Genomic DNA, 26,739 nt, shown 5'->3' on the forward strand with positions numbered 1-26,739 from the left:
ACCCTATCAGTCACATCCGGTACATACCCTATCGGTCACATCCAGTACATACCCTATCAGTCACATACCCTATCAGTCACATCCGGTACATACCCTATCAGTCACATCTGGTACATACCCTATCAGTCACATACCCTATCAGTCACATCCGGTACATACCCTATCAGTCACATCTATCCATCGGCTGAAAGAGACTTTGTCAATCTTTTATTTTTCTAGACACTTTAGTCCTTCAGTGTTTTCTTACTGCTGTCGGTCACCAGTATGTGTTTACGGTGTGTGTATCTCGTGAGTGTGTCTTGACTAACTCGCTCTCCTCTCTCTCTCCCTCTCTCCTGCCTCTCAGGGAGAGCACCTGGGGCTGGGTACCCGGACGAACATCTATGCTGGAGTACTGAAGGTGAAGAGTGCGGAGGATGAGGATGCTGGATACTCTTCCTCTCAGGACGTCAAAGTAGTGCTGAAGGTGCTGGGGTCCGGACACAGGGACATCTCTCTGGTAAGACACACACACTGTTTTCATCCTGTGATAACTTTAGGAACTCCCACAAGAATAGTAACTTCTGAGAGTATGTGAGTGATTTTCTGTGGCAATATTCTGCCACATTAGCTGACTGACTCTCTTCTCCCTCTCTCACCTCCATCTCTCCCGCTCTCTTTTTCTCCTGCTCTCCCTTTTTCTCCCTCTCTCACCTCCATCTCTCCCGCTCTCTTTTTCTCTTGCTCTCCCTTTTTCTCCCTCTCTCCCCAGGCCTTCTTTGAGACAGCCAGTATGATGCGGCAGGTCTCCCATAAGCATATCGCCCTGCTCTATGGAGTCTGTGTACGCCACCTGGAGAGTGAGTACACACACACACACACACACACACACACCCTATGCTGCCACGGTAACCTACATGACACATCTAAACCTTAAACTCACTTCTTAATCCATCCTTCTGTTACTGTAAGAAGTGGTAATACAGGACCTACACTGTTAGTGGATGTGATAGGACTTGCCATTATTTACAAATACCGAATACCCCATGAGCTGTTGACTCAGTATTGAATAGTACATTGACATACTATACAGTACTGTCTAAAACCTGTCCAATTCGGTTAGTGGAAGATGTTTGGTATTTATTTTAATTTAAAAGAAATATATATATATTTTACAGTTATTTTACCAGGTAAGTTGACTGAGAACATTTACAGCAATGACCTGGGGAATAGTTACAGGGGAGAGGAGGAGGGATGAATGAGCCAATTGTAAGCTGTAAGCCATGGTAGCCACAATAATGGGCAAGTGGGCATTTTTATACATGACCCCTAAGCATGACGGAATGTTAGTTGCTCAATTAACTCAGGAACTACACCTGCGTGGAAGCACCTGCTTTCAATGTACTTCGTATCCCTCATTTACTCGAGCGTTCCCTTTATTTTTTTGTTACTTATAGGTGTCACTGTAATGTTTCCCAAAACACAAGACAAACCAGTCTTTCTGTTGTGGTGGCCAGCGGGCAGAATATTCCCCCGAGTGCGTCTGTGTGTGTGTCGGTGTACTGACTGTCCCTCTCTCTCTCTCCCTCAGATATCATGGTGGAGGAGTTTGTCCAGTTCGGTCCGTTGGATCTGCTCATGCGAAGACAACACAGTCCTCTCGGTACACCATGGAAGTTCCAGGTGGCCAAACAGCTGGCCAGTGCTCTCAGCTACCTGGTAAGACACACAGCAAAGACTCCAGTCACCCAAAGCCGTAGATTGGACCATCTGCATTGACCTTATCTTGCACTGACTCTATGTACACTCCCGAGACTATATACACACGCACACGCGCACACGCACACACGCACACACACACTCATCATATGGTGCTGCTACTATGTTCTTTATTGTACTCTTATTATTATATATCCTCGTCGCTTTCTCCCTACCTAGATGTGCATGTCTACCTCAAATACCTTGTACTCCTCCACGTTGATCTGGTACTGGTACTCCCTGTATATAGCTTGTGTATTTTATCCCTCTTGTGTTATTTAAAAAAAAAAAAAAACTCTTCATCGTTGGAAAAGGCTCATAAGTAAGCATCTTACGGTAAACTCTACTACACCTGTTATATTCAGAGCATGTGACAAATACAATTAGATTTGATGTGACTCTCTCTCATATATGTATGTATGTATGTATGTATGTATGTATGTATATGTATGTATGTATGCAGGAGGATAAGAAGCTGGTGCATGGCTTTGTGTGTACCAAGAACATCCTGCTGGCCAGAGACGGAGTGGACAGTGAGGGAGGACCCTTCATTAAGCTCAGCGACCCCGGCATACCCATCACTGTGTTGACCAGAGAGGGTAAGACTTCACTGAATCATTTCTGTGTGCCAAGTTATGCATAATGTGTGCCAGACAACCACCATTTTTGTTGTCATCCAGAGCAACTTATCTTGTTTTGCGGAGGTGTATGGATCCATGTTGAGCTCTGACAGGACAATGGCCCAGTTTGAGATCATATAAGTGTGAAGCCTCCATTGTGCAATATATTGAGTTCTGAAGGGTTTGTGACCCAGGAGAATGTCTTCACAGTCATATAATATGTGCCGTTTCAGCACACGCTTTTATCCAAAGCGACTTAACAGTCATATATGCATGCATTTTACGTATGGGTGGTCCACGGGAATCGAACCCACTACCCTGAGCGTAACAAACGCCGTGCCCGACCAGCTGAGCTACAAAGGACCACCGGTGTTAGTAAGTGAGGTTTTGTCAGGGAATTGTTGTTTTCAGGAAGGATACTGCACAAGGACACTTCTCACATTCCATATTTCCCTCCGATGGCATCATGTTTCTGTTCGGCAAACATTTACGGTGCCTGTGGCTGAGTGAAGACGGTTAACAGACCAGAGGAGTTAATGACTGGACTGGATGTCTCCGTGTGAAAGTCCACTGGGACATTTGAATCTGACAAATGAGAACACGCTTTCTTTCCATCTCTCTTTCCCCTCTCCCGCATCTCTTTCTGTCCTTCTCCTCACTCACTCTCCTTTTCCCGCCCTCTCCCCTTATTCTCTGTACTTCTCTTTTGCTCCTCCTCTTGGACTCTTTCCCCCCCATTCCCTCCATCACCCCTGCCCCCCCCCCCCCCCCCCACCCCTCTCTGTTTATGTGCTGTGTCACTGACATGGCAGGGCTGTGGATTCCTGTCATTTGGGAGTGAATTGACTCCAGGCCAGAGAGAGGCTGGGTGGCCCAGGTCACATGACGAGGAAGGCAGAGCCTTTCCCACTACACAGGGAGAGAGAGACAGAGAGTGCATCATGGAAAAGTAATACAGTAAATGTGTCAGAGAGGGAAGATAGGACGACAAACATATTAATCCTGACAAAACCTCTCCCCCTCCCCAACAGTTTGCTGTGTGTGTTCAGTACAATAGAGTGGGTTTTTACACCGAATGTGAATGTGTTTGTACAGTGAGCGGCGGGTAGGAGCGTTGGGCCAGTAACTGAAAGGTTGCTGGATCGAATCCCAGAGCCAACAAGGTATAAATCTGCCCTTGAGCAAGGCAGTTAAACCCCAAACAGCAACTGCTGCCCGGGCGCTGATGACGTGGATGTGGATTTTTAAGGCAGCCCCCCCCCCCTCACCTCTCTGATTCAGAGGGGCCGGGTTAAATGCGGGAGACACGTTTCAGTCGAATGCATTCCCCTCTCCCCGTATAGTGTATACAAACACATACCGTGTGCCTAAGGCTGTGTTTGTGCCACCCTGCAGAGTGTGTGGACCGGATCCCATGGATCGCTCCAGAGTGTGTGAAGGACTCTACCAACCTGAGTGTAGCGGCTGATAAGTGGGGCTTCGGCACAACACTCTGGGAGATTTGCTATGACGGAGAAGTGCCCCTCAAAGACAAGAAACTCACCGAGGTACACGCGTGCGCACACACACACACACACACACACACACACACACACACACACACACACACACACACACACACACACACACACACACACACACACAAACACCTTGATCCTCTTGAACGATACTACCAATACACATCTGTAACAAATGTATTGCAGCCCAGAGTAATACACCGTGCTTGACTTGGACTGAAATAAGTGCCGGTTCTCATTTTGGGTGCCGGTACTGTTTATATTGAGGTGCAGGAGCTCCACCATACTCGTGAGCTAATGTTCTATAAGAGGAACAGGAACTCAAGCAGTAGCACCTTTTTTTAGGTGTCGGTACTCAGCTCCTGCGCAGGTCAAGCACGGATAATACATGCCCTCAAGCTTTCTCTGCCTTGATAACTGATGAGGTTTCTCTCTCTCTCCCCCCGTGAGTAGAAGGAGAGGTTCTATGCAGCGGAGTGCCAGTTGGCTACCCCAGACTGCAAAGAGCTGGCTGAACTGATGACTCACTGCATGACCTACGACCCCCACAAACGCCCCTTCTTCAGGGCCATCGTCAGAGACATAGACACGCTGGAGGAGCAGAGTACGTGTTTCTGTGTGTGCGAGTGCATGTGTGTGTTTGTTAGTGTTGTCCCGATACCAGTATTGCGATACTAGGAAGTAAGGAAGGTGAGGAAAAAAAACAGGAAGCGGACCTCATTTCTTGAGGAAAACAGCCCTAATGTTGATAACAAACAGCCTTATGTTGTCCTCCAGAGTCACATTTACTTATTTTGCAAGCTATAGCACACAATGTCTGACATAAAGTAGGTCTATCGAGGACCATAGAGTTTAGTCTTTCATTTTTTTTTGCCAAGGAAATTGTGATACTGGTGTGTGTGTGTGTGTACGTCTGTGTGTGACACGTGGGAGGAGCTGTTTGTGTGCATACGAATCTGTACGAAGGCTCTTTGAATGTGTGCAGTAAGTCATGTGTCATCATTCCCCTAGTTACAGCTTTCGCAACCACTAACGCGGCTCCTAATAAAATACTAAATACCCCCTGTAAGGACAGCCGTTACCAAGCGCTAGCTAGAGAGAGAGCTTGCAAGAGTGTGTGTGTGTGTGTATGAGTGTTGTGTGAGTGAACCCAGTAAACTACATCTCCCCCTATACTGGACCCCTTGGATATGCATATTGCCCTTAATACTCCCACACTGTGGCCAGAATGAGGTACTGCAGTCATGTCGCAGTTCCACATCCATCATACTGGTGTGCTGTAGCGTCGCTGAATAAACCCACTGTACACGTTGTCAGTGGTAACAGTGTGTGTGTCCCTCCACCAGACCCCTCTATCAAGCCGGCGCCCACTCAGGAGGTCGACCCCACTCTGTTCCAGAAGAGGTTCCTCAAGAGGATCCGAGATTTGGGGGAGGTAACGCACGTTTCTGTGTTTTTGAATGCGTCAGAGAACGAGTGTGTATATGCAGTCACTGCTATGTGTGTCACAGTCTTTTTAGGCTGACGTGATTGTGTATAACGGTAACGTGTTTATGTAACTGGCTGTCCGCGTGCGCAGGGTCACTTTGGAAAGGTGGAGCTGTGTCGGTATGACCCCAGAGGGGACCGGACAGGGGAGCTGGTAGCAGTGAAGAGTCTCAAACCAGAGAACAGGGAGGAGCAGAGCAGCAACCTTTGGAGTGAGATAGGAATCCTTAAAGAACTCTACCACGAGAACATCGTCAAGTACAAGGGCATCTGCCAGGAGGAGGGTGAGCGAGAGGAACGCGTACCCCTGCCACACGCGCACAGACGTAGACACGCACGCAGGCACGTACACAATCATCACCTGTGCTGGGTCCACTTAAACCTCTTATCTGTGTATGTGTAGGAGGCAGGGCCATCAAGTTGATCATGGAGTACCTGCCTGCTGGCAGTCTGAAGGAATACCTGCCCCGTAACAGAGGACAGACTAGCCTGAAGACCCTGCTTAGCTACGCTGTCCAGATCTGTCAGGTACTGCAACTGTCTAAACCCTAGCTTTGTGTCCAACCCTAACCCTATCTTCGTGTCCAACCCTAACCCTAGCTTCGTGTCCAAACCTAACCCTATCTTCGTGTCCAAACCTAACCCTATCTTCGTGTCCAAACCTAACCCTATCTTCGTGTCCAACCCTAACCCTAGCTTCGTGTCCAACCCTAACCCTAGCTTCGTGCCCAACCCTAACCCTAGCTTCGTGTCCAACCCTAACCCTAGCTTCATGTCCACATCCCGGTCTAACCCTAACTTCGTGTCCAACCCTAACCCTAGCTTCGTGTCCAACCCTAACCCTAGCTTCGTGTCCAACCCTAACCCTAGCTTCATGTCCAACCCTAACCCTAGCTTCGTGTCCAACCCTAACCCTAGCTTCGTGTCCTACCCTAACCCTAGCTTCGTGTCCAACCCTAACCCTAGCTTCGTGTCCAACCCTAACCCTAGCTTCGTGTCCAACCCTAACCCTAGCTTCGTGTCCAACCCTAACCCTAGCTTCGTGTCCAACCCTAACCCTAGCTTCGTGTCCAACCCTAACCCTAGCTTCGTGTCCAACCCTAACCCTAGCTTCGTGTCCAACCCTAACCCTAGCTTCGTGTCCAACCCTAACCCTAGCTTCGTGTCCAACCCTAACCCTAGCTTCGTGTCCAACCCTAACCCTAGCTTCACGTCCACATCCCGGTCCAACCCTAGCTTCGTGTCCAACCCTAACCCTAGCTTCGTGTCCAACCCTAACCCTAGCTTCGTGTCCAACCCTAACCCTAGCTTCGTGTCCAACCCTAACCCTAGCTTCGTGTCCAACCCTAACCCTAGCTTCGTGTCCACATCCCGGTTCAACCCTAACCCTAGCTTCATGTCCAACCCTAACCCTAGCATCGTGTTTAACCCTAACCCTAGCTTCGTGTTTAACCCTAGCTTCGTGTTTAACCCTAATCCTAGCTTCGTGTTTAACCCTAATCCTAGCTTCGTGTTGAACCCTGACCCTAGCTTCGTGTTGAACCCTGACCCTAGCTTCGTGTTGAACCCTGACCCTAGCTTCGTGTTGAACCCTGACCCTAGCTTCGTGTTTAACCCTAATCCTAGCTTCGTGTTTAACCCTAACCATAACCCTAGCTTCGTGTTTAACCCTAACCCTAGCATCGTGTTTAACCCTAACCCTAGCTTCGTGTTGAACCCTGACCCTAGCTTCGTGTTGAACCGTGACCCTTAGCCCTGGTTATGGGAACATTATGGTGATGTTATTGATAGTTATATAATAGGATAAATTCCTCCCCTCTCTCCAGGGAATGGACTATCTGGGATCTCGGAATTACATCCACCGGGATCTGGCAGCCCGGAATGTTCTGGTGGAGAACGAGAGCACGGTGAAGATCGGAGACTTCGGCCTGACCAAGAGCATCAAGGGAAACGAGGGATATTACACAGTCAAAGATGACCTGGACAGCCCGGTGTACTGGTGAGAGGACTGGACTACTGTTGTTTTATCCCACCTGGTGCAAGCGCTTCTGGCCACATGTGCAAGCGCTTCTGGCCACATAAAATCTGTGTTTTAACCTCCGAGGGTCGATTGACGCATCTGTGCGCCAATCAAAGTATCATCATCAAAACAATCCCCATCAAATCTGTCCGTTTTAAGCCAGAGAGACGTCTCCGCATCTGCGGTGAAAGTTGGCAGAGCCAGAGCGGTGTTGGTCAGACCGTGAGACGTCACGGAAGTCTTGTGTTCTCCAGAAAATGTCTGTAACGGTTTGACCTCAAATGTTATGGAAAGGGAGGACTCTCGCGAACACGATAGTGTTGTCCATTTTGCTCTACGAACCCCACAAGGGTCACGGGACTCGTCTGAAGGTTAAATCCGGTACGGGAAAGCAATGAATGGAGGTATATACTGTAGGTAGTTTTGTGTCTACCCCAAAAAAAGGGGTTAAATATGTGAAGAAAGAAATCACTATTCCCTGAGCTTTCTTATATGTCCTAGATACAGGACAAACACTTCAAAACTTTGCCGTTTATGAATGTGTTATTCAATGCGTTTCTCTGGGCTATAGTAGTAAAGACCAAATTCAATATTTTATTCAAAAATCTAAAATCAAATAGCTAAATGATCCTTATTATGACCATCTTAAAACAATTACATATGTCAGTTCGTAAACCCCCCCCCCCCCCTCCAACGGCTTAGATTATTAAGAATTAAAGAGAGAGTATTTCGGATTCCTGAGAGTTTGTGTCTCTGTGTAGATAGTGATTTACAGACAGTGTGATGTATGTTGGCGTGTTACCCCTCTGTCTTCCCATGTACCAGGTATGCCCCTGAGTGCTTGGTCCACTGTAAGTTCTACCTGGCCTCTGATGTCTGGTCCTTCGGTGTCACCATGTACGAGCTGCTCACCTACTGTGAGAACGCCATCAGCCCCATGCCGGTCAGTACACACACACACACACACACACACACACACCTAGGCCTGGCAGCACAGACTTCCATCCCACTGATCGAGGCAGGTGGCGCCAGTCTATTCCCAGGGTGGCTAATGACTCGCCAAGGGGCTCTGCCCACTCGTGCTAGCCTGTGCCATCACACACACACACACACACTCTTCCAACTCCCTGATTGCTCAGACAAGCTATACCAATATGTCCTCCCTAATCAACACCCTGTAGCCATGATCATTACATATCCATTAAGGCTTATTCCTACACTTTACCACACTGTTCAATTCACAGAAACTGGTTAACGATTGATAGCTAATCAATAGCTGTTACCATCTTATATGTTTTAGTTGCCGTCATTAAGAGACTGCTTTGAAACAGGTTCTAGAATTGTAGATGGAATTAAGTGGTTTAAGTTTGACTATTTTCTTCTGACTGGCTTTGTCTCAACGACAATGCATCAACAATACAACTCTATAGGGCTCGGTAGGGGCCCCGCCCCTCTTTTGGCAAACATTTCTAGGGGGAACCATTTCATTTAAAAGATTAGAAATCACTTTTAAAAACTGATGTATGAAAGGAAAGTCAAGGGTACAAGACTGTGTACATACTGTACCAGAGTTAGTGGAGAAACAAACTACTCATCCCATGCAGCATTGCGGTCTGTATCTTCCAATCACAGAGCAGATATAAGCCATTGGAATCATTCCCAAAGATGGTGGGTAAATATGGTTTACTCAGGCCGTTTACCACTGAAAAAAATTGGCAAGGTTTCTGTCTAAGTGGCCGTTTCCTCTCTCGCGTGAGCAGGCTTTTCCTGCATGAGCTCGTGTTTCCTCCATATTATCTGGCGCAAGAGGGAACAGCTACTTATTGTCCCCTCCCGCTTGCCCTACCCGCCAGAAAAAATGAGCCAGTGAGGGCACCCCCTCTGTGGGGCGGGGGCATCAGAAGAAATGAGTGAGTGGGGTGTCTCGCTTTCTCTACAGTCTCTGGCGTTTCTTGTACATTTTGTAAAACATGGGAGTTGTTGGTTGGCCATGGTGTTGTTTCCAATTTGTTAGCTAGCTAATTTACTATACACAACAACTATAAATATAATAATTACCATAAAATAAAATAAACCATGAGATCTGTTAGCGAACACATGATGGTGCTCGATAGCACTGTCACAGGCACAAACAGAATTTGTCCGTTCCGTTATCTCCCATAGGCAGATAACGAAGTTGTCCATATTATGTGAGATTTTACCTCTTGTTTAGAGTCGCGTTAGAACAGATCCAGGGTCTGTTTCTGTGGCGGCAGAAACACTAAGGCTCGTGGTTAGTGTAGTTTTTTGGTGCTCTTTAAAACCAGGAAATGGTAGTAAAAGCATGACATCTCAACATAGTGGTTGAAACACTCATAACCGATGGACACGACATCAACATAGGAATTGTTTTTCAGTCTCGGCTGCACAGTAATGTCGCTTTCACTAATATTTAATATCACTATGGGTTACGGGGATTGTGAAATCCACTTCCGGAAAATCTCTTGTCAGAGCCGACTGTCAGTCCTGTCTTCACTGGCTAGATGGGAGGAGTCATTTTGTTTCATCGTGTTTCCATTGCAACTCATCTCTTCTCCCCTTCCCCCCTCTTTGTCCAACAGGTGTTCCTGAAGATTATTGGTCCTACTCAGGGCCAGATGACAGTGACGCGATTGGTCAAGGTGCTGGAGGAGGGGAAGAGGCTGCCCCGTCCTGATAGTTGTCCTGGAACGGTAAGATCTACCAGAGATATTAGCGAAAGGAGGAAATAGGAATCCCGTTGGACAACGAATGGAGGGACGAATAACGTCTCACCCAGCAGACTGTCGACCAATCACGTTCACATTGTCATGCTGCGTCACGCGGATGCTAAGCTAATCGTCACGCAATCCCTTCTCAAAGTCAGGGTATGAGTCGAGAAAAGTGCCTATTTTCCTTTGAAGGTACATAATGTCACAATTCAAAAACTATACAATATTACATAAAGCATTATGTAATTATCTCACATCTCTGAAAATATTTCTAATGTTGTACTTCTTGTTGATGAAATTCATGCTAATGTTTTTGGAACTAGCGCCCAATTGACTCCCATTCAGTCCTTGTCCCAGAATCGCCCAGAATGCACCGCACGGCCCATTGGCATAGCATGGGCAACGTACACAATGGGCGTTAATATGATTGCAATGGAGTTTCCCATCTCCTCAAAAGTATCTCTGGATCTACCTACTTACCTACCTTCGGAAAGTATTCAGACCCCTTGACTTTTTTCCACATTTTGTTAGGATACAGCTTTATTTTAACATGTATTAAATCGTTTTTTTCCCATAATGACAAAGAAAAAGCAGGTTTTTAGAAATCTTTGCTAATTTACAAAAACAAAAAAATGGAAATATCACAGTTACATAAGTATTCAGACACTTTACTCAGTACTTTGTTGAAGCACCTTTGGCATCAATTATAGCCTCGAGTCTTCTTGGGTATGACGCTACAAGCTTGGCACACCTGTATTTGGGGAGTTTCTCCTATTCTTCTCTGCAGATCCTCTCAATCTCTGTCAGGTTGGATGGGGAGCGTTGCTGCATAAATATTTTCAGAAAATTATGTCATGGCTTTAGAAGCTTCTGATAGGCTAATTGACATAATTTGCGTCAATTGTAGGTGTACCTGTGGATGTATTTCAAGGCCTACCTTCAAACTCAATTCCTCTTTGCTTGACATCATGGGGAAATCAAAAGAAATTAGCCAAGACCTCAGAAAAACAATTGTAGACCTCCACAAGTCTGGTTCATCCTTGGGAGCAATTTCCAAACGCCTGAAGGTACCACGTTCATCTGTACAAACAATAGTATAAACACCATGGGTATAAACACCATGGGACCACGCAGCCGTCATACCGCTCAGGAAGGAGACTCGTTCTGTCTCCTAGAGATTAACGTACTTTGGTGCGAAGTGCAAATCAATCCCAGAACAACAGCAAGGACCGTGTGAAGATGCTGGAGGAAACGGGTACAAAAGTATCTATATCCACAGAAAAACAAGTTCTATATCGACATAGCCTGAAAGGCCGCTCAGCAAGGAAGAAACTACTGCTCCAAAACCGCCATAAAAAAGCCAGACTATGGTTTGTATTGTAACTGCACATGGGGACAAAGATCGTACTTTTTGGAGAAATGTCTTCTGGTCTGATGAAACAAAAATAGAACTGTTTGGCCATAATGACCATCGGTATGTTTGGAGGAAAAAGGGGGATGCTTGCAAGCCGAAGAACACCATCCCTACCGTGAAGCACGGGGGTGGCAGCATCATGTTGTGGGGGTGCTTTGCTGCAGGAGTGACTGGTGCACTTCACAAAATAGATGGCATCATGAGGGTGGAAAATTATGTGGATATATTGAAGCAATATCTCAAGACATCAGTCAGGAAGTTACAGCTTGGTCGCAAATGGGTCTTCCAAATGAACAATGACCCCAAGCATACTGCCAAAGCTGTGGCAAAATGCCTTAAGGACAACAAAGTCAAGTTATTGGTGTGGCCATCACAAAGCCCTGACCTCAATCCTATAGAAAATGTGTGGGCAGAACTTAAAAAGCATGTGCGAGCAAGGAGGCCTACAAACCTGAATCAGTTACACCAGCTCTGTCAGGAGGAATGGGCCAAAATTCACCAAACTTATTGTGGGAATCTTGTGGAAGGCTACCCGAAACGTTTGACACAAGCTAAACAATTTAAAGGCAATGCTACCAAATACTAATTGAGTGTATGTAAACTTCTGACCCACTGGGAATGTGATGAACGAAATAAAAACTGGAATAAATAGTTCTCTACTATTATTCTGACATTTCACATTCTTAAAATAAAGTGGTGATCCTAACTGACCTAAGACAGGGAATTTTTACTAGGATTAAATGTCAGGAATTGTGAAAAACTGAGTTTAAATGTATTTGGCTAAGGTGTATGTAAACTTCCGACTTCAACTGTAGGTAGAGTTATTAAAGTGACTATACATAGATCATAAACATTGTAGCAGCAGTGTAAAAGAGGGGGCAATGCAAATAGTCTGGGGAGCCATTTGATTAGATGTTCAGGAGTCTAATGGCTTGGGGGTAGAAGCTGTTTAGAAGCCTCTTGGACCTAGACTTAGCGCTCCGGTACGGCGGTAGCAGAAATAGTCTATGACTAGGGTGGCTGGAGTATTTGACCATTTTTAGGGCCTTACTCTGACACCGCCTGGTATAGAGGTGGCAGGAAGCTTGGACCCAGTGATGTACTGGGCCATACGCACTAACCTCTGTAGTGCCTTGCGGTCGGAGGCCGAGCAGTTGCCATACCAAGCAGTGATGCAACCAGTCAGGATGCTCTCGATGGTGCAGCTGTAGAACCTTTTGAGGATCTGAGGACCCATACAATATCTTTTCAGTCTCCTGAAGGGGAATAGGTTTTGCTCCGTTCGTCTTTGCCTCGTTCCTGACTGGTCTCCCAGTCCCTGCCGCTGAAAATATCCTCACAGCATGATGCTGCCACCATTATGCTTCACCGTAGGGATGGTTCCAGCTTTCCTCCGGGCGTGATGCTTGGCATTCAGGCCAAAGAGTTCAATCTTGGTTTCATCAGACCAGAGAATCTTGTTTCTCATGGTCTGAGCGTCTTTAGGTGCCTTTTGGCAAACTCCAAGCGGGCTGTCATGTGCCTTCTACTGTGGAGTGGCTTCCGTCTGGCCACTCATCCATAAAGGCCTGATTGGTGGAGTGCTGCAGAGATGGTTGTCCTTCTGGAAGGTTCTCCCATCTCCACAGAGGAACTCTAGAGCTCTGTCAGAGTGACCATCGGGTTCTTGGTCACCTCTCTGACCAAGGCCCTTCTCCCCCGATTGCTCAGTTTGGCCGTGCAGACTGCTCTAGGAAGAGTCTTAGCGGTTCCAAACTTCTTCCATTTAAGAATGATGGAGGCCACTGTGTTTATGGGGACCTTCAATGCTGCAGAAATGTTTTGGTATCCCTCCCCAGATCTGTGCTTCAACACAATCCTGTCTCTGAGCTCTATTGACAATTCCTACGGCTTCATGGCTTGGTTATTGCTCTGACATGCACTGTCAACTGTGGTACCTTAAATAGACAGTTGTGTGCCTTTCCAAATCATGTCCAAGCAATTGAATTTACCACAGCTGGACTCCAATCAAGTTGTAGAAACATCTCGAGGATGATCAATGGAAACAGGATGCACCTGCGCTCAATTTTGAATCTCATAGCAAAGGGTCTGAATACTTATGTAAATATGGTATGTTTTTTCTGTTTAATATATTTGCAATATTATATATTATATATATAATATTGTATTATATCTTTCGCTTCGTCATTATGGGGTATTGTGTGTCGATTGCTGACTTTCTTTTTTTTTGTTTAATCCATTTTAGAGTAAGGCTGAAACATAACAAAATGTGGAAAAATATCTATGGGTCTGAATACTTTCCGAAGGCACTGTGGCTACCTACCGGTGTTTAGTCACCCCACCACTCACAATATGCTCTCTCTCCTCAATATGTCACTCAATTTACCATCCTCAGAGAATTTATTTTCAGTAATTCATGGAGCTAGAAAAGTGCTCTTTGTCAGTAAAAACTGTAGTTTTTTTTTTTTTACATTGTTGTCGTAAGACTAAGGGCTCTATTCAATCTGTATCGCTGAAGCGTTACAGATTGCGCAATTTACATTTTAAGTTAATTTCCTATTGAGCTGACATGTGTAGCGTTTACTGCAAATGCAGTCTCCGCTAACGGTGGAATATTGCCTTTAAATTTCATAATAGCTGTCATGCTGAACTTCCGCGATACGTATTGAATAGAAAGGAATTCGGCAATACTAGAAATTGCATGACTAGACATCTTTGTGTGTAATCTGACCGTGTGAGTGTTGAAAGTGTACGAGCTGATGTTAGAGCGATAACGATTCTTTTCTGTGTTTTTGCAGGTGTATGAGCTGATGAGGAAGTGCTGGGAGAACACCCCCGCGAAAAGGATCACTTTCAAGAGTCTCATTGACGAGTTCACCCGCATGCTCACCAACAGCAGCCTGTAAAACATGGCAACCACCGACACGCCTTACCTATCACACAGACAATCTCAGGAGTAAAGAGTGAAAGGTCAAGGGTCACAGACTATGGTGACCTGGACTAAAAACCCACATGTATCGGAATCAGTGCTACAAGACACTTTATTTCACAGTGTCGCTGACTTCCTCTATATTTTCACTTTTTTTTTTTAGATGCTCTACTATAGATCACATAATATATGGATGAATACATACATAACGTATAGAATGAAACACATCCCAACACGTAGCTTTGACCCCTCACTGTATGTGACACTGTCCCCAGTCACGTTGACAGATGAATGAGCCCACTAGCCAGCCAGTGAGCTGTCCGTCGGCTGATATGCCACCTGGGAGCTACCGCAGTGTGACCTTTCACCTTTTTATTAGAGCGCATCAGCTCCGCCTTTTTCATATTGCCACATGCAGTATGTACTCTGTGTATGGACTTGTATCATAATCATTACACCCAGAGAGGGAGAGAGGTCCTCAGTTGGACCTGTTTAAGATAGACCTTTTCTCTGTGAAGGATCATGGTATATGTGAGCTCCTTTGTGAAGGATTGCTGCGGCCACTGTGAAGATGACACTGTGAAAAAGCCAACCACATGTATTTAAGTGACCAGGATTCTGACATTCACACCCTGCCCCATCGGACCAGGGACGGCATGGATCCAAGCCACCTCTCTGGGAGTGGTGAAAGATGTGTGGGATACAGTATGCTGTAGCAGTGGGTTGGATTGCATTAGGGAGAATGGATGGATGGGTGATGACAGTATCAGTCAAGCCCAGACAGCTGCACCTCCCCTTTTTAAGACCGAACCTGTTGCAGCTCCTCTTTAAACGCAGAACCCTGGATCCTGGATAGAGTACTCTAGAACCACCTCGGGAACTAGAACCAGCCGAAGAACTTTCTGGTGTTTCTTCCATCATGCGATGTTCCACATTCTGTTGTTGTTGGATGAAATGATTGAATAACATGTATATATTTATTTTGTAACGCTCGTGCACGTAACGCTGGTGGTGGGGTCAGCATGAAAGAAGAGCCTATAAACAATCTGATTTGAGACCCGTTAACAGGTACAACCACAGAAATAGAATTAGTGGAACATGTTATACCTATGAGGGGACACTTGAGGGCAGTATAGCGTTACATATTTTAATCCCAAACTTTACTGTACTCTGCTCATATTTCTAAACAGCTTCTTAAGTATAGCCATAATGTGTATGTCAGATATTGCATTTGTCTTTTATTGAAATTATTATTTTTTTTAATTCTACAGAATGACAGATTGTGTGCGTGTGTGTGGATGGATGGATGGACAGAAGGCGACAAAAGAGAAACATGCTGACTGCACCGGGCACGCGCATGTGTGTGCGAGCCATCGCGCGCATTGTTGATTTTTGTCCATCCGCAGTTTGAAAAATCTAAACGAACTCTGAACCAACTATATTACATAACTATACCAACTATATTATATAACTATATTATATAGGGACAGGTCGAAATACATTAAACATTCATGGACATTTAGCTAGCTAGCTTGCTGGGATATAAACCTTAGGTTGTTATTTTACTGAAATGCACAAGGTCCATTTTTCACCCTGGATCTTTGTAGAATTTTGACCCATTTTGAGTCACACAAAATCACAACCTTATTCTAAAATGGAATAAATCGTTTTTTCCCCATCAATCTACACACAATACCCCATAATGACAAAGCAAAAAAAAAATGTTGAAATTTTACCAAAGTTATATAAAAAAAAACTGAAATCACATTTACATAAGTATTCAGACCCTGTCCTCTGTACTTTATTGAAGCATCTTTGGCAGCAATTACAGCCTCGAGTCTTCTTGGGTATGATGCTACAAGGTTGGCACACCTGTATTTGGGGAGTTTCTCGCATTCTTCTCTGCAGATCCTCTCAAGCTCTGTCAGGTTGGATGGGGAGAGTAGCTGCACAACTATTTTCAGGTTTCTCTAGAGATGTTCGATGAGGTTCAAGTCTGGGCTCTGGCTGGGCCACTCAAGGACATTCAGAGACTTGTCCCGAAGCCACTCTTGCGTTGTCTTGGCTGCGTGCTTAGGGTCGTTGTCCTGTTGGGAGGTGAACCTTCGCTCCAGTCTGAGATCCAGAGCAATGTTTCATCAAGTATCTCTCCGTACTTTGCTCCGTTCATCTTTCCCTTGATCCTGACTAGTCTCCCACTCCCTGCTGCTAAAAAACATCCCCGCAGCATGATGCTGCCACCATGCTTCACCGTAGGGAAGGTGACAGGTTTCTTCCAGACGTGACGCTTGGCATTCAGGCCAAAGAGTTCAATCTTGGTTTCATCAGACAAGAGAATCTTGTTTCTCATGGTCTGAGAGTCTTTAGGTGCCAAATTCCCTGTCCATGTTTTTTTTAATAAATTTACAAACCGTTTATAAATTTTGAAAAAAGTAAAGGGGTCTGAATACTTTCCGAATGCACGTATGCTTCTAAAAACCAATGAGAAGATGGGAGAGGCGGGACTTTCAGCGTGTCATGCGTCAAACAGCACCAAGTTCTATTTTAGTTTCTGGCTACGCAGACGCTTGTTGACGCGTGTGAATAGTTTGGATGAAATTATTATTTATTTTGCAACGCTCGTGCATGTGTAACGCGAACTGTGTGGTCAGCATGAAAAAAGAGCCTATAAAAAGGTCTGATTAAAGACCAGATAACAGGTAAAACCACAGAAATAGAAATTAGCGGAAAATATATAATTCATGAAATTAATGTGACTCATCCAACATGCCCTACACTTACGACTTACAGGTATCTTAGCAGTATGCAGACAGGTATCTTACCAGTATGCAGACACAAACAGTAGCACTCGTTACAATGGGGAAAGGTGGAAAATGTGATATTGATAAGAGCATTAAGATTTTTCTTTTCTATCGGGGAAGAGGCATCCGATATTTTCGGCAATGTGTGTAAAGCAGATGCTTTACTTTGAAACAATCAACAGGTTATTGAAATAGGAGTGAGTTCTATCCATTCTATTTCTATGATTTTAAACTAGGGACAGACCATGTGTGCTCTCAGATAGGGAGCCAGTGAATGAGAGAGCCATTTTGAATTTTTTTCAGTCCATGTTTATTCCGGAATGTAAAAGACAATTATTTTTGCTCATAAAAGGAGAGAAAACAAAATCTATTTTTCAGAGGAATAAGACAATAAATAAATGCACAATATAAATGAATAAAATCACCCCCCCCCAAAATATGTTTGGTGTGTCAAATTCCTAAAGTCTGATGCAATATTAACTGGAGTTTCTTCTAGATTAAAGCAGTAAATATGCATGCTAAAATTCAATTGCTTCTAGAAATAAGTTATTCACAGTAAAGCAATATCAATGTAGTTGTGATATAAAATATTGCAAAATCTACAGTAGAGATTTTAGGTCAGAAAAAAATCCACATACTTTCAAAGAAAACCGTACAAAGAGAAAAGCACACTCAATCTATGTCTACAGCTTTTTAAATGTTCTGTTCAGTCTTAAAAGACTTCAGTATTGCAAAGCTTTGTGGTCACACACACAGTTCATATGGTTCAGTACCCTAGGTGCAGCAGGCTCACCCAGTGTAGTACCAACACTTGTGTCACCGCTATGCACCGTGCCTACACACAGGTCAACTACACTGTTTCTCCTACAACACTGACTGAGTAGTTCAGGGGTAAAGAATCTGGTTTACAATCAATATAACGATACGCCTGGTTGGCAACATGCAGAGATAGGCACAACAGATAAATATATATATGGGAAACTCCATAACTGCAAGCTCTGGTCAGGTCTCTAGTCCCAGCAAAGCTAAAAGCGCTCAAGACGCTCAGTTCTGGCCCTTGAGGCCAGTTACACTGCTGATTTATTAATTTACCCCCTCAAATCCGGGATTTCTTTTGAACTGGCACATCATACAGTGTATATGCAAGACTATAGGGAATACTTCCTAAAGGAGACAGACAGAGAGATGTCCTGCAGAGGTAACTGTGCTGTGATTATCAGCCCTATTATTAAACGGTAACGGACCTGTCCTGAAGCCTACTGTAGGAGCCCTCGGCTCAATTCTGGACGGACACACACACACACACACAGACAGCCAACACCCATCAGCCAGAGACCGACCAGAGAGAAAGAGAGGAATTAAAATGGAACGACGGTGCCAATAAACGCAGGCTGAGCTAGCAGCAGGACCTGTTTTTCCTTCTCTGTCCCTCTCTCCTCTCTTTCTCTCCCTCGCTGTTGTCTGTTCCCCTCATACCTGCCAAAAGCAGGTTATTAATGCACACACACTCATTCAGACACACAAAAAGCACAGACTAGACTGAATAACTATAAAAACCTATGGACCTGCTATAGGCAAAGGGAGAAAATGTGCAGGTCAAAATCACTCTCACACACAGAGCTCTGCATAGCGCCGTGGCACACGCGGTAATTGCAGTGGGGGGGAGACTGCCGAGAATAGCTAATACAATCACCAAAACACTATCAAAACAACAGACTGGCCTAATGTGCCTGAATACGTGGCAGACAGTATTTACTGCCTGGGTCTGCCTTTTACAGCCACTGACAGAGACAGACTCCTATGGTCTCTCTCTCTCTCACACACACACACACACACACACACACACACACACACACACACACAGAAATAAAGAAGCTACACACACACACACTTCTAAGCATTGCTTGGTGGGAGAGAGCAATCAGCTGGCTGGAAAAACCAAGTCCTACTGGGCAGTTCACACAGACACGCACGTGCACACACACAGTAAAAATAGAAGTGTGGCTTTAAGCCAGTGTAACGGCATTGAAAGGGTTTAAATAATGTACAGTCACACACTAATATCATTTTGAGATGCTTCGCCCATTGAGAGCATGAGGATATATGACAGCACTAAAACACATTTGTTGGTGCAGTAGTTGTTGTTATTGCCTGGGTCTCAGGCTGAATACCTGTGCCAACACTTAGCCCTCATCCATGCCCTTTCCTGGGGCCTTCATACCCCTAGCACCCCCTCTGTCAGATCACCAGGGTTGGGTTTCCCTTGCACTGTACCACATGAATCTTAAGGGGATGAATTGAAATTAGATTCATTGCTTGATGAAAATTGCTGACTTATTATTACAAACTTCTGGATTTTTTAATTCCTGAATTGACTCCAACCCTGGAGTCCACAACATCTCTGAGATAATTCAACATGGCTACTCTCCTGAGTCTTTCTGTTTTCGGTTTCATTTCTAATGGCAGCTTATTAAGCGGTATTAAAGTGTCGGTTGGTTTATTTGTGTCTCCAGAGCCCTTCCCGTCCTGAAAAGTTCACCGCATTTTTTTTTTTTAAACAGCGGGAAAAGAAGAGAAGAACCTGGGAAAACCTGGGAGACCTCCTCCTGCGTACCTTATTGCGTTTAGCGACTGAGCCACTGTTCCATGGCCCCTACAGAAAACAACAGCCATTATAAACAGGAAGGTTTCAAACCTGTAGCTATCACAAACACAGGGCCATAAGAAGGCCTAGGAAGTGTCCATCCACAAGCAAGTTATAATACATAGCTATATGGGCACAAAGAAGTGTCCACTCGGTGACTATTCTAATGGCTATAAGATACCAAGTTTAAGTGTCCCATTAATTTGCTAGTAGACCAGCCCAGCCTTTGTAAGTGTCCATTAGCATCTGCCGAGTCCCCAACAAACGGATGTTCCGGTTTTCAGGGGAAATGGAAAGAGAGCTGGGAGCTCCACTTTTGCATGTTAACAAGGAGACACCTGAGAAACACTCCATCGTAACTCCTCCTCCACATTTACTGGATTGGTTGAACAGCGCAGAAGAGAACCTCCCCCCCCGACAGTTTTTTCCCTTCCTTTCGTCAAGTCCAGTATGTAGAGGATCTAGTTTCAGCCGTTTCTTCTACACCTGCTACGTTAGGGTTAGTGTCCATTGTTAAAGGTTAAGAGCAGTGATTGGATGTCCCCCTTCCTGTGTCTCTGAGTTTCCACGGTAGCCCCGCCGCCTTGTACCCTGGGAATGGCTGATCACTCCTACGCTTACAGCACGGCACAACAAATAAGCACGCGCGCGCACACACACACACACACACACACACACGCGCCATGTCAAGGTCTCCGCGAAGAGAGATAAAAAGAGACACTGAGGCAGTCAGAAAAAGAGAAAGACACCGAGGAAGAGAAAAACACGTCAGTTACAGGAAGGCATCAAAGCAACTCTGTGTGCAACACTACAGTTTCCCCCATTTTGAAGAAAGAGTACACAGAGAGATAGAAACACAGAGAGAGAGAAACCCGACTACACAGTGACTGGCCTTCAACAAGGCAGACTGACTGATTGGCCATAAAATACAAAAGCAGCTCATATATACATTACAAACAATTTACAGATTATTAGTCAATAAACATTTACACATCAACTGAGAAGAGAGTAATAGTTCAGAATTAAGGCTTGAAAAAGGACAAAAGCGACATAACGGTGTGTGTTTACCAACGTCGTACAACACTAAACCCAAGACTGTGTATGTACTGTAGGGGTTAGGAGTTAGGGTGCAGGAGGTCAGAGAGAGGGAGGCCAGGGGTCATAGGTCATCTCTAGATCCGCTTCTTCTTGAAGTAGTCAGCGTACTGGCCCCCCAGCCCCTGGGAGTGCTGCCCCACATACACGCCCTCTGATGCCATATTCTGCACCGCCAAGTGAGGGTACTCCCGCTTCTGTCCCCGAGCCTGATTCTGAGAGACAGCGAGAGAGAGAGTGAGAGAGGAAACGGAGAGAGAGAGAGAAGACGATATGAGATTGAAGGGTGGAAAGAGATTGAAAGAGAGAGACAAAGTAAACACTGTTACTTACTGTAAGATCCAGACCCTTCGCTAAACCTTCTCCACACACCGTCCCAACCCCAGACCTGACTGCATGTACATATACCGTCCCAACCCCAGACCTGACTGCATGTACATATACCGTCCCAACCCCAGACCTGACTGCATGTACATATACCGTCCCAACCCCAGACCTGACCGCATGTACATATACCGTCCCAACCCCAGACCTGACCGCATGTACATATACCGTCCCAACCCCAGACCTGACTGCATGTACATATACCGTCCCAACCCCAGACCTGACTGCATGTACATATACCGTCCCAACCCCAGACCTGACCGCATGTACATATACCGTCCCAACCCCAGACCTGACCGCATGTACATATACCGTCCCAACCCCAGACCTGACCGCATGTACATATACCGTCCCAACCCCAGACCTGACCGCATGTACATATACCGTCCCAACCCCAGACCTGACTGCATGTACATATACCGTCCCAACCCCAGACCTGACTGCATGTACATATACTGTCCCATCTACTTCAGTCCACTGAGCACAGTATGTGGTTGAGACAGACTACACCCAGACATCGGGTATGTGTCCCATTTCTGGTCTGATCTCACTACCTGGTTCCCCAGTGTTTGCATCTTCGCTGGTAGTGAGAGGGGAAGAGGAGAGGAGAGATTGAGACGGGAGGAGCAGGTGGAGAGTGTGTCTGTACAAAATAGAGTATTATTTTAAGTCAGTATTTTAAGAGACAGAGTTCAGCTCAAGTGTCTGGGTAAATCCTCCCACTAGGCTGTCTGCTCAGCTCAGCTTTTCTCCTAATGTCCTTCTCCCCCTCTCGCACACTTCACACACTCAGGAAGTTGGGCTGGCGCCTCGCACTCATACTACTAGTACAGCCCGCAAGGAAAATGCATCTACTAACATTTAATACCCTATATATACACAAAAGTATGTGGACAACCCTTCAAATTAGTGGATGTGGCTATTTCAGCCACACCCATTGCTGACAGGTGTATAAAATCTAGCACACAGCAATGCAATCTCCATAGACAAACAATGTCAGGAGAATGGCCTTACTGAAGAGCTCAGTGACTTTCAGCGTGGCAACGTCATAGGATGCCACCTTTCCAACAAGTCAGTTTGTTACATTTTTGCCCTGCTAGAGCTGCACTGGTCAACTGTAAGTGCTGTTATTGCGAAGTGGAAACTTCTAGGAGCAAGTGGTAGGCCACACAAGCTCATAGAACAGGTCAGCTGTGTGTTGAAGAGTGTAGCATGCAAAAATGGTCTGTCCTCAGTTGCAACACTCACTACCGAGTTCCAAACTGCCTCTGGAAGCAACGTCAGCACAAGATCTGTTCGTCAGGAGCTTCATAAAGTCGCACACAAGCCTAAGATCCGCACGCACAATGCCAAGCGCCGGCTAGAGTGATGTAAAGCTCGCTACCATTGGACTCTGGGGCAGTGGAAACGCGTTCTCTAGAGTGATGAATCACACTTATTGGACGAATCTGGGTTTAGCAGATGCCAGGAGAATGCTACCTGCCCAAATGCATAGTGCCAACTGTTTGATGGAGGAGGAATAATGGTTTGGGGCTGTTTTTCATGATCCGGGCCCCTTAGTTCCAGTAAAGGGAAATCTTAATGCTACATTATCCAATGGCATTTTAGACGATTCTGTGCTTCCAATTTTGTGGCAACAGTTTGGGGAAGGCCCTTTCCTGTTTCAGCATGACAATGCCCCCGTGCACAAAGCGAGGTCCATACAGAAATGTTTTGTCGAGATCATTGTGGAAGAACTTGACTGGCCTACACAGAGCCCTGACCTCAACCCCATCGAACACCTTTGGGATGAATTGTCTCCGCAGCAATGTTCCAACATCTAGTGGAAAGCCTTCCCAGAATAGTGGAGGCTGTTATAGCAGCAAAGGGGAGACCAACATAATAATGCCCATGATTTTGGAATGAAATGTTTGACGTGTCCACATACTTTTGCTCATGTAGTGTAAGTACTAAGCGTAGTACTGACTCTACACTACGCCTGCTTCTTCTAAATAACTTATATAGTTGGGTCTTTCCACGAAATAAGTGTTTTTTGCGTCCCTTTGATATTTTAAGTAGAAATTGCACACACATTTTAAAAGCCAGTTATGTTAAACGGAGTGCCCTTTAACATAGACCACATAGAAATCTCTATAAATCCGATTTTTTAATATAAATAAAGACTTTCTAAAGTGCCCAAATTCTGCATTTTGACATGTCCCTTTGCGCATCCTCTGTGACGTCTGAGAACATTTTAAACCACTTAACCCCACAATCTCCCCAGTTGTCGCCATCATCGTAAAACCTGTTTCTTTATGAAGATGATTTTTTTCATGTGATTGTTTTTAAAAAGGTAGAAACAAAAACTGTCACTCATTTTAAGGTCATTCCTGTTACGTGAACTGAATTCTCATTTTAATAATGGTGAAACTTTTCCTTTTGAAATATTTTTTCAAAAACAAACATTGAACATCTAATAGTCAAATCAGTGTGAAAGCAGCTGAGCTGGTTCTGCTCTTTTTGGTGATTTTCTGGTGTTTTGTGGTGGAAAACTGAGCTGATTGAGCATATCACATCAACCCTGTTACCCACAGATAGACAGGCTAGAATTGTTTTCACAATTGACATTCTTTTTTTTAAATGAAGCTTGCATTCAATTGCTCCTCACTTTTGCACTCAACAAGCTTCCATTCCTGTCACAAGGGGATTTATGGTTGATTTAAGATGAAATCATCAACCCTGTTATGGTCAACCCTGTTACAGTCCACTCTGTTATGGTCAACCCTGTTACTTTATTTGCCACTTAATATGCACTCACTATGGCAATTTGTTTATTTAACCTCTTGAGATGGGAAAACTAGTTTCTTTCTTAAGTTAAACCTTTACTCTTTATAGCAGAACGTTAAAAACCAAGTTACACTGCACTGTAAAAGGGGTTACCGTGAATTTGACAGTAGCTTACAGGCAGCTCAGTGGCAAGTAAAATTCTGTATTTCATATTACAGTACACCTACTGTAATATAAATACGGTATCAAAGCAAGTACTATGTAATGACACAGTACACTGCTGTAAATTCGCTGAGGGGAGGTGTTTTGTATTTTACTGTAATTACAAGGGATTGGTGCAAGCAGGTTGGCTGCTAGGTAAAGTGTTTACAAACATTACAGCATATTAATGAATAGTTGGTGTTTTATATCACTTCCACTTCTAGAGGCCTTAACAAAGGCTTCCAAACTGGCAGCGAATACAGGGCAAAATTCTCATCCATTTAACGTTTAAGACTTGCTGCCACTCCAATCTGTCCCCTAGACATTATAAATTGATGGGGCTCTATAACCACATAAGAGTTACATTGGTAGAGTATTCTCACTTCCGTGTGCAACAAATATAGCCTCTTACAAGGCACGCCTCAAAACAAAATGATGAGCCAGAAACAACAATACCATGCACCCACTACTGGTCAAAAGGTTGAGAGGGTGGAATTACAGTAGCATTCGAAATACAGCAATTATTTCCCCGCCCTCAACATTTTCCCACAATGCACCATCAGTTACAGTATGCTACAGTAAAAATGTTTCACAGTATTTTACTGTTGATAATATTTAAAAAATGACAGTATAATTTTGAGTTTTCAGTTACAGGGATACTGAAAAAGGAACCTAAATTGGTGGGACAACCCAGTTGTAGAGGTTTGAATAAAGCAGTTGCACTGATTCTCTCCCTTTCATACTGGAGTCTGGCCATAATGATGTCTGTCTCTAACAAACCAAAAAATCTGGAATAAAATCACCATCATGAGACTTACATAGTAATACTGGTTCCATTCGCTGGCCGCTTGGGCGTGGGCACTCTGAGTGTGTGTGACAGGGCTGGGTGGGAGTGTGTGTGTGGAGGGAGGTGGCACGGTCATGAAGCCCGGCATCATAGGGATGGAGCTGTAGGCTGGCAGCACCGACTGGGCACCACTGTTACTGACCGCATGTAGAGACACACCCAGCGGCTTACACACGTCAGCCTCCTAGGAGAGAGAGAGAGAGAGAGAGAGAGAGAGAGAGAGAGAACGAGAGAGAGAACACACACACACACACAGAGTTACTGACCACACAGAGAAACTCAAACAGGGGCTTATTTGCATCCACCTCCTGTTATTTCACACACAGATACAGCAACACTCTGGTGTGGAAGGACAGCCTCTCCCAGCAGGATATCCATGTCCTGGGTTAGGGTAGGGTCGTTATCTCCAAATAAACACACCAGCATCGAAAGAGCACAGGCCTTCCACACCAGTGGCTCACTGACAAACTACTCGGATGAATTACACCCTACAGGGGGGGGGGGGGGGTAAGAAGGGGGCAGGGGGGGAGGGGGGATAGGAAGGAGCAGCTAAGGTGGGCGAGTGGAGGTCACTACAGTTAACCAGAGAGAGCCATAGCAAGGATGGGATATAGTGCTGGGTTATTTACAAAGCAGGGATGGGACAGTGTTAGATGTAACCTGGGACATGTGGTCCAAGCTACAGGCTAAGTGCTGATGGTGATGTATATTACATCACGGCTATACTACATCTAGAGAAGGAAGGGGTGTGTAATGACGTACCCCTGCGCATAGAGAGGCTAGACTGGGGTTATACAATGTCTAGGACATTGGATTGGAGGTGTCGACTAGGGGAGGGTTTGGGGGTATGAGTGTCGGAAGGCTCGGCATGGGATTGTGTGCTCTGAAGGACAACGACACTCTGTGGTAACAGTGACATAGTGCACAATAGTGTACCTTGGTAGGGTCTCTGTTCTGGTAAGCCTGGGGAGGTGGCTGGGTCATGGGAGGCTGAGAATAGTACTGACTGACAGCCTGCATGTAGGAGCTGTAATCCCCGTAGGACGGCGCTGCCGCTGCTGCCTGCTGCTTGGACACAACACAGATAATGTTACACACACACACATGCTTTTAAGACACACACACACACAGGCTTTTAAGACACACACACACACACACACACAGGCTTTTAAGACACACACACAGGTTTTTAAGACACACACACACACACACACACACACACACACACATACACACACACACACACACACACACAGGTTAAGACACACCCACACACACACACACACACACACACACACACACACACACAGGCTTTTAAGACACACCCACACACACACACACAGGCTTTTAAGACACACCCACACACACACACAGGCTTTTAAGACACACACACACACACACTTTTAAGACACAAAGGAGACAGAGGAGGAAAAGTATAGTTTTTCTCGAAGGGTAACGTTTCGTATTTGATGACATTAGAAGGGACATGTGTGACTATGCGCGCCAGAAATGGCGTCTTCACAGTTTGATCCCCGCCTCTATGTCGT

General features: G+C 45.2%; 2 protein-coding genes across 5 annotated transcripts in view; one reads left to right on the top strand and one right to left on the bottom strand.

Annotated features, from left to right (window-relative positions):
• LOC129855523 (tyrosine-protein kinase JAK1-like) overlaps nt 1-15,675 on the top strand; it is a 65,965-nt gene extending 50,290 nt beyond the window's left edge. Inside the window, exons 12-24 of the mRNA XM_055923282.1 lie at nt 347-499; nt 752-839; nt 1,571-1,698; nt 2,201-2,336; nt 3,753-3,904; nt 4,328-4,478; nt 5,221-5,309; nt 5,454-5,646; nt 5,766-5,890; nt 7,189-7,361; nt 8,208-8,325; nt 9,983-10,093; nt 14,324-15,675. Of these exons, the coding sequence (XP_055779257.1) occupies nt 347-499; nt 752-839; nt 1,571-1,698; nt 2,201-2,336; nt 3,753-3,904; nt 4,328-4,478; nt 5,221-5,309; nt 5,454-5,646; nt 5,766-5,890; nt 7,189-7,361; nt 8,208-8,325; nt 9,983-10,093; nt 14,324-14,431 (1,725 nt within the window). The 3' untranslated portion in view covers nt 14,432-15,675. The remainder of the gene's footprint in view (nt 1-346; nt 500-751; nt 840-1,570; nt 1,699-2,200; nt 2,337-3,752; nt 3,905-4,327; nt 4,479-5,220; nt 5,310-5,453; nt 5,647-5,765; nt 5,891-7,188; nt 7,362-8,207; nt 8,326-9,982; nt 10,094-14,323) is intronic.
• A 1,866-nt stretch (nt 15,676-17,541) lies between these two features.
• Nucleotides 17,542-26,739, bottom strand: part of LOC129855524 (ribonucleoprotein PTB-binding 2-like) — a 74,427-nt gene continuing 65,229 nt past the window's right edge. For 3 of the 4 annotated variants that reach the window (XM_055923283.1, XM_055923286.1, XM_055923287.1), the window contains 3 exons: nt 26,129-26,260; nt 25,164-25,376; nt 17,542-21,209 (listed from right to left, as the gene is read on the bottom strand). In XM_055923283.1, coding sequence (XP_055779258.1) covers nt 21,072-21,209; nt 25,164-25,376; nt 26,129-26,260 — 483 coding nt within the window. In that variant the 3' untranslated portion in view covers nt 17,542-21,071. The remainder of the gene's footprint in view (nt 21,210-25,163; nt 25,377-26,128; nt 26,261-26,739) is intronic. The other variant, XM_055923284.1, reaches the window with a different exon arrangement.

This window comes from Salvelinus fontinalis, chromosome 5 (genome assembly GCF_029448725.1).
Source record: "Salvelinus fontinalis isolate EN_2023a chromosome 5, ASM2944872v1, whole genome shotgun sequence".
NCBI classification, from domain to species: Eukaryota; Metazoa; Chordata; class Actinopteri; order Salmoniformes; family Salmonidae; genus Salvelinus; species Salvelinus fontinalis.